The sequence below is a fragment of the Sesamum indicum genome, linkage group LG14 (genome assembly GCF_000512975.1).
Source record: "Sesamum indicum cultivar Zhongzhi No. 13 linkage group LG14, S_indicum_v1.0, whole genome shotgun sequence".
NCBI lineage: Eukaryota > Viridiplantae > Streptophyta > Magnoliopsida > Lamiales > Pedaliaceae > Sesamum > Sesamum indicum.
The window spans coordinates 1,498,272-1,506,493 of record NC_026158.1 but is presented as its reverse complement, the minus strand read 5'-3'; the positions used below and the strand labels follow the sequence as shown (position 1 = coordinate 1,506,493).

The following is an 8,222-nucleotide window of genomic DNA, read 5'->3' as shown; positions in this document are numbered from 1 at the left end:
CCGACACAACGTAATCCCAAAATTTCAAATCAAAAAAATTTTCCGCAATCGGTTATCGGCGCCAGGTGAATGCGGACATAATTCACGTCGCCAATCTGGCCGTTCAATCATTCGACAATCAACGGCCCATACCCACGATCCGCGTACTTCAACCCCATTGGTCCATTCCCTTTCCCCCACCACTATATAAACTCCTCAACCGCCTGGCTTTTCTCTCACTCGAAAAATTGTTCTTGCTTCGCTCTCTCCCTCTCTCTCTACGCACACTTCGAAAACCAAAACCTTTTGTTCCTGGTTTTTCTTTGTTTTCGGTGAATTGGAAATGGCTGGTCGTGGTAAGACACTCGGATCCGGGGCGGCGAAGAAAGCCCAGTCGAGGAGCAGCAAGGCGGGGCTCCAGTTTCCTGTGGGTCGTATTGCCCGGTTCCTCAAGGCCGGAAAATACGCCGAGCGTGTTGGTGCCGGTGCTCCGGTGTACCTTGCTGCAGTTCTTGAATATCTCGCTGCTGAGGTAAATTACTGCTGTATATTCATGTGTTCATCTCTCCTATCGCGGAACCCTGATTCCTAGATTTATCAAATCTAGGGCTTCCAATTTCCATAATTCTTTTGGGCCTGGTTACTGGAATCTTTCCCGAAAATCTTCGTTTCAATCGGTTTCAATAGTCCGATGTGAATTAATTAATTCCCTAATTTAACAATCTTACTTTCCCCTTTTTTTTTTTCTTTCTTTTTTTTTTTACACAAAAAAAAAAGATTTTGTGATTTTTGAATGTTGTTTCCTGGCCTGCAACTTTCTAGATTTGGCAGGGACTTCTATCGAGAAGTTAATTTTGCTGTTGAATGAATCTAAGTTTATCTCTGTTTTGGGTATACCAGGTCTTAGAATTGGCTGGAAACGCAGCAAGGGACAACAAGAAGACGAGGATTGTGCCGAGGCACATTCAGTTGGCCGTGAGGAACGACGAGGAACTGAGCAAGCTTCTTGGTGATGTGACGATTGCGAATGGTGGAGTGATGCCCAACATTCACAACCTCTTGCTTCCTAAGAAGACTGGTGGGTCATCAAAGCCTGCTGATGAGGATTAGATTGGTGTTAAAGAGAAGAGAAATACACATGACTTTTGAACCACATGTTAGGTTATGGGGTGTGTTAGATCCCTTGGGAACTTCATCTCCCAATGTCTTTTTGTTCTTTAATTTCTCTTCTGATTTTATGTTTTTTTTTAGCAGTAGTTGGTGGTAGGAATCGTGCTAGATTTGTGCATAAAAATGAATGAATGGAATTGATGTGTCTGTTTATTACAGTAATGAAAAGCAACATTCATGAGATGATATTTTGAAGTAATGAAAATTTCGTTGCCGGTTTGATGAATTTCCCCTCTTCTATTGTTAGATTTCTATTATTAACACTTATTGTTTAGTCTTTGAATTTTGGCAAGGAATATCTTTATCTTGATTGATATAGTTTTATACTAGGTTTTGTTTTTTGTCTCATAAATTGGCAAATTCAAGAGAAGACAACTGAGAAAGTAGGCAAGGAGTTGGCATGTAATTAGAAGTCATGAAAATTCTATATTTTCCATCAATTTTGTACATCGTAAAAGGAGGTGACATATTTCAGTAACTCACATTGCTTTTTCTGAATAATCTAAGGCGAAGAAGAATAGAAAAACAAGAAGACAAAGATACAAACAAAACTTGGGAATTGGAACTCCAAAAGAATTCAACTACTTTCGTCACTTGAAGCTCCAACTCTTTGCAAAATTACAGTGGAGCGCTCACTTTCCTCCATGAGACAATGTAAAATTTTTGTCAGCCGCGCCCGCCGGAACCATCACAGGGAGCAGTCTAATGAAAGAATGGTTACTGCACCACTTTTCTTGGCCTTCACCTAAACGTCTGCAACTACCGGAACAAGTTCCCAAGATGTTCATATTTGATGGGCTCCCCAGATTTTCAAAGTCCCAAAAGAATAAAATTCGTGGGACATAAAACCAGGGATGTGGTGTTAGCTGAGTTGCTGCAAATAGTCTGACTTACATCTGTATCTGCTTATACTACTATCAGTCTTCATCCGAACTTGAACTATCAAATCTCCTATCCTTGATGGCCGGAAACAGCAGTTGTCGATGATCTGCTGGATTAGGCTTCTGTGGATCTTTTTTATCCTTTGCTGGACGTACTGACCCCCCCGCTGGAGCAGGCTTCCGTGGATCCTTGGAATCTTTAGGTGCAGGCGCCGATGCTGGAGTAGGCTTCCCTGGATCTTTAGGTGTAGATGCTGACATCTCTTTGCTTGACGGTCCCCGAGAAGGCTTTGGTGGGGCATTCTTCACTTCTTTACATACTTTATCTAAAATTATAAGGAAATCCCGGACAATGGTAAATAATCGCAAACCCTCGTCTTTCCCAGCATTTCCGTGGAAGTAATCTGCTGTGCTCTTCATGAGACCTGTTATCCGTTTCTCTTCACTGAGCAACCACTTAACATCAGACGAAGCAGTCTGCAGAAAACAGCTTAATGTTTGGCGAAACCCATTGTCTTCAGCTATATCGTTCATATCTGAGTGCAGGAATTCTTCTGCTTTAGAGAGGGAATAACCGAGCTTGGCAACAGTTCCCGATACGGTATCAGCATCTACTAGTGCAGCTTTTCTGACATTTTCAAGATCATTACCCAGACCTGAGACCACCTGAAGACCAAGGCTCCTCAAGTTTTCATCTGAATCTTGCGCAACATCCTCCATTAGATCTTCAGACTTGAAGCTGGACATGCTCCTCATTTCTTTCAATGATCGTGCAGCTCTTATGCCTTCTGAACGGATAATTTCCTGAACAACAAAGTGCAACAACGTGGTTTTTCCGTCTATTCCTTTGACGTCTGATAACTTTAGAAGTGTATCAAGCTTAAATGCTTGTGCACCACCACGGAATGTCCCATCATTCATGCGATTTCCGGTTTTAAGAACTGCCTCAAGAAGCTTGAGAAACAACCTGCTCTTTCGTAATTCTGCACAAGCAGCCTGCAACAGAACATGAATTTGGACTATCAAATTGAGGGAGCTTAAATTTGAATACAGATTACTCCTCAAAAGGATGGAAAGCTCACTGCCTGCTATAACTGGCACTGAGTTCTTCAAGAACTCCTCGTTGTTAACTTAAACAAAACCAACTGAAAATTTGATAGCACATCGATATGCATAAATTGAACGCAATACAGAGACCTATCTCCCACCGGAAAGACCATCCGATACGGTTCACATACGAGTGATGTGTTAAAATTCATACTCAGTTAGGATTAGCAGGAGCAATATCTTACCTCCAAGACCACAAAGGAGTCTTTCAAGTTTGCTGCCTCCTCCTGAAGCGTGCACATGAAAAGCAATGATTCTAGCCTCTTAAAGGCAAATGGGATTTCAACCAAGACTTTGAGAAACCGCTCTGCCGGACCTAGTTGAGAAAACTCGCCACTATAGAGTCTCAGCTTCAGTTCCTCTTCGGCCGTAGGTGCCATTTTTAACAAAGTCCTGATAAGTTCTGGAGGAAGCTCATTACCTGATTCACTCCAAATGGTTAGCTGCTCATTCTCTAACTTAATTTTGATAATATCTTGAAATAATAATAATAATATGTTAATGCAAAACATTGAATTTAGACAATCTTGTGACCAAGTTACTGAAAAAGTTCATTGAATTGTGTAAATTCAATTCCAAATTACTGAATTCATGTATGTAATTAATTATTTCTCAGCGAAATAAACAAGTTGATAATGAAAAGAAATGGTCTAATAATTCTAACCAAAAAAGTTCTAATTAAAAAAGTACTGCAAAAGATAATTATGTTGAATATAATTTCATAATAAATCAATAATTTAGATGTTTTTCCCATGATGAATTATGAATATATGATGATAAATCAAGTATATACTTAGAAAGTTTGTTTATATTTCATACACATCTGTAGAAGCATGGTCATATACTACAATGCATTTATAGTACTTAATTTTTTAAATTAAATTTTAAACATTGTAAAAGATTCAAGATATAGAACTATTAGTTGAAAAAGCACAATAAACTTTTAAAAAGATTAAATAATTTGAAATATCAAAACGAAAAAGAAAAACTATAAAATTCACTAAAAATTAGTTCTATAAATATGCATAATATATGGTGGATTTTTTAAATTAAATTTATAATTTAAATTTTAAAATAACTTAAAGTTAGACCAACACTTATTGCATCATCACAATTATGATGATTTGTGGGACAAAGTTGAAAAACTTCTTTTATGTATTCTAATCCTTCATAATATTATCTTGTTTTTTGTTTTATGAAAACTATGTCAAACATCAAACGAAATTTTTCTAAAGCAAAGCGAGTTTAATAAATTAAGGTAAAATCTGGATATACAAATTTTAATAAGAATTGATCTCATTTTACTATCATGAATAATTGATTTTATACCCAAATTAATTAAAAATTAATTTTATTTTTCTATCTTACACTATGTACATTGCTTAGTACTTTTGAATTTTAAACTTCTTATACTGGTAGAATATTTAAAATCTCTTTCTCAATTTTCTAGAAAAGATTAAGAGAAATGTACGTATACGAACAACTTGAATTAAAGGACTCCTACGAAGGTATAGAGGTTGCAGTATAAAATTAAGAATGTTAAAAAAAAGATTAGAACATTTTATATAAATACAGAAGTTTGTGATGCAAAGTTTTAGATAAATATAAAAGTTGAGAAAAGTTTTTGAAAAATTCTATATATAATTTTAGAAGCTTTTATAGTATCTAAAAATATTTTTGGAAGAGTTTTTTTAGAGCTTCTCACTACACCATTAAGATTAATCTTCACCGTCGACTTTTTGAAGAGTGAAATGTATAAATATTGGAATGGAGCTCATTTTAATGATCAAGTTTCGATGTCAATATTTTCATTAGAATTCTTTCATTGAGTACTTATTTGTAAATTATTTTAAGATGGGGAACGAAAAAAAATCAATACTAAAATATTAAAAATTACACACCACGCCCGACGTGCGTGTATTTTACTAGTATCATAAAAAAACAAGGTGGACATAAGCAAAAATAAGGTGCTATTAGGAGTCATTTTCAACTGTTTATGTTTTCCATTACTACAAAGCAATCAAAGACTGATCAATCATATCAAAGACTAAAGATAAATATTGGATTTTGAAAATGAAAAATTCATAAGACTTGTAGCACAAGTGAACACATGATTTTTTATATTCTATGTTTTTCATATCAAAGGAGACAGTACTATAAACAATACATGCATACAATGGAAGAAGACAATGGAGAATATAGATTGCCCACTTCTCCAACTTAGCTACCCACCATTCATAAAAGGAAGATAACCTATCATTGACTCAATACTCGTTTCTTTTTATAGTTTTCAGCAAAACCAAAGCCCTTCCAAGGCATGTTAGATGTGGATTACAACAAATAACCTTATTTTCTCCATTGCATGAGATTTCAAATTTCAACCAATTTCCCTAGGCTATTTACTCACTTTTTGATCATTATCAATCTCCAATGAGAATGATTTGGTTGTTTTAACAATTGCCACCTTTAAACTATCTTTTCAGTAAAGTGCCACTCAACTAAACTGCAAATATCTACTTTATACTTGATTACATTGCAATCTAACAAAGATAAAGAAAACAAGATTACCTTCTTCAAGTGCTTCACAAACTTCTTGTGTAGTCACGTTTAATGCTTTGAGCAGAATTGATAGATTCTGTGACTTTTTTCCATCAATTATCTGAACATATTGAGGTCATGTTTTTTCCACCAGCAGTATAACCAAATAGACTTTCAATCATCTCCTCGTTGAATCTGTTCATAAATTGATTCCATATCAGTGACGAATTCAAAGATGAATACTTGACATCAAGAATGACGGTGAAAGAAAGACTCACTGGAATGAACCGGATTTGATCTCATGCCAAACCATCGAATTATCAGGGTTTGCCATTACCTTGTCCCAAAAGAAAGGCTTTAGCTTAGCTTTATTACTACTATACTCTTCAGCTGAATTAGAACGAGGGGGTCTAAAGCCTCCTGGCGGCCGAGGTGGAGGGGGACCACCACCTGGAGGTGGAGGACCAGCACCTGGAGGTCGAGGTGGACCAGCACCTGGAGGTCGAGGCGGGCCACCACCTGGAGGTGGTGGGGGACGAGGACCAGCCCTGCCACCAGGAGGTGGAGGTGGAGGTGGTGCTCCAGGTGGCGGAGGAGACGGACCACCACCAGAAGGTCTTCCAGGTGGGGGAGGGGCTCTTCCAGGTGGGGGTGCTAGTGGTGCAGGAGCTGGGGGAGGGGCTCTTCCAGGTGGGGGTGGTAGTCCTATAGGAGTTGGGGGAGGGGCTCTTCCAGGTGGGGGCGGCAGTGGTACATGAGGTTGGGGAGAGAGAGGCGGAGGAGGAGGGGGAGGGGGAGGAGGAGGTTTAGGAGTAATTTGTGCCACGGTATTTTGCCTAGCAGGAGCAGCCTTTTGAGTAGCTTGTCTTCCAGGAGGCGGTTTTAATTGAGGTAATCCAGGTAGTTTACATACAGGTTCTACTACGTCGGTTTCAGGGCCAGAAGTAGTTTCAAGTGGAATGTCTATTTCTGAATTGCTCAGAGAAACTGTTGGCTTGAATGCGTTTCCACCAGTTCCATTACCAGGCTTTCCTCCATGCATTGAAGTTCCCAAACCGAGAGACTTCTGTGAAGAGGCTAAAACATTGAAGATGTAAGCCAGAATGAGAAGATGTAATATCACAATCTTAAAGGCAAACAAAGGAGGAAAAAGAAGATGAAATATGATAATCTTAAAGCACAAAAGATAATTTACCAATAGAAGAGTCGCTTGAACGCAAACTTAGAAGAGGACTCTCATCATTTCTGCTTCGCCCAGAGCCACTGCATTTACGAAAGCAACAGAAGACGAGAAAAGCAACAATAAAGGTCACAGTAGAAGTTACAACCACAACAAGAACAATTGGGGCTTCAGAATGTTCTTCACTAGATTTACGGGCTAATTGACGCCGTCTAGAAGAATAGTGCAATGGAAATAAAGACCCCCAATATCTACTGCACCAAGTACCCACACCCCTCTCTTCCATATTAGTAGGAGGTACAAGATCCTTTTCCCGCAAACAATCCAGAAGGATTTGCTTAACTTGAGGGAACAACACATTGACAGTGTCATGCAGTCTTGTTCTTTGAAACATACCATTCAAAAATTCCTTCCCATCACTTGAACTCTCCTTCACGGAACGTAATTCAAGAAGATCTTGTAGAGTTTTCTTGGCATGTAATAACTCATGTCTGCAGTTAGTCCTCAATAATGCGGCCTGCAGGAAGAAAGTTCATCAAGTTCTGAATTCTAGGCATGTATATTGGTATAACTTATAACTTAGGGGAGGAAGTATGAGAAAGAATCTACAACATCATATGCCTGACTTATAACTCTTAATTTCTTTGATGGAATGAATGTAGTATCTCTTCAGTTAAAAAATTTAATGGAATGTTGTTCATCTCTTCCATAATAAGTTGCAGTGTCTATGATCCCTTTACACTTGTGTGAATGACATAGACAAGTATAGGTATAGCAAAGCATGAGGCAATGCACATAAAGAAGCAAACTCAAAAAGGAGTAAGAGCTCTAATATATACCATCTCCTGATTTATCTCCCCTGAGTCAATCAGATAAGCAAGTAAGGGTTCTCGTTCCTCCCACTCGCTCTCCACACCGACTACCACCGTAACCAAAAGCAGCCCAACAAAAGCCACAAAACGGCAACTTCCTTTTATAATTTTCTTTTCTTGAATCATCATCATCGTCTTCTTCCCAATGAGGCACCAAAATGCCTCTCATAGCACCAAACCAAAAACGAATCAGAGAGAAACACCAAAGCCCTTCTATTTTCTTGATTACCCAAATCTTACGAACATGTCCAAAGGTAAGACATGCAGCACATATTTTCATCAACCCGACAAATATTCCTCAAGAACAGTTTCCAAATGCCTCAACCCCCAACTTTTAACCAACAATCTTGACAGCCCTCCTCGAATTGTTTACACAAATTCTCGAAAGTAAGGTCAAATCACGCATGCCCAGAAACCGCACAAGCAAAAGAGGCAGACAAAAACCAAGAAATGGGATAATCAACAATTTCTTGAATCTCTTTTCGGTGAATCCAA

At 38.3% G+C, this 8,222-nt stretch overlaps 2 protein-coding genes across 2 annotated transcripts; one reads left to right on the top strand and one right to left on the bottom strand.

Annotated features, from left to right (window-relative positions):
* Positions 206 to 1,375, top strand: LOC105176733 (probable histone H2A.3). Its single transcript, XM_011099631.2, has 2 exons — positions 206 to 511; positions 880 to 1,375. The coding sequence occupies exons 1-2, from the start codon at positions 323 to 325 to the stop codon at positions 1,087 to 1,089; spliced, it is 399 nt and encodes a 132-aa protein (XP_011097933.1). The 5' UTR covers positions 206 to 322; the 3' UTR covers positions 1,090 to 1,375.
* Positions 1,653 to 8,222, bottom strand: LOC105176732 (formin-like protein 5; the record flags this gene model as incomplete). Its single annotated transcript, XM_011099630.2, is given in 7 exon segments — positions 1,653 to 3,026; positions 3,323 to 3,558; positions 5,706 to 5,812; positions 5,814 to 5,870; positions 5,954 to 6,752; positions 6,871 to 7,372; positions 7,695 to 8,222. Coding segments are annotated over 7 exon segments (2,826 nt in total). The 3' UTR covers positions 1,653 to 2,066.

Bases quoted from the DNA above. Each gene is read 5' to 3' on its own strand.
- LOC105176733 (XM_011099631.2), top strand. From the start codon at position 323: ATGGCTGGTCGTGGTAAGACACTCGGATCCGGGGCGGCGAAGAAAGCC. The intron at 512-879 runs GTAAATTACTGC...TGGGTATACCAG, and splicing joins TTGAATATCTCGCTGCTGAG to GTCTTAGAATTGGCTGGAAA.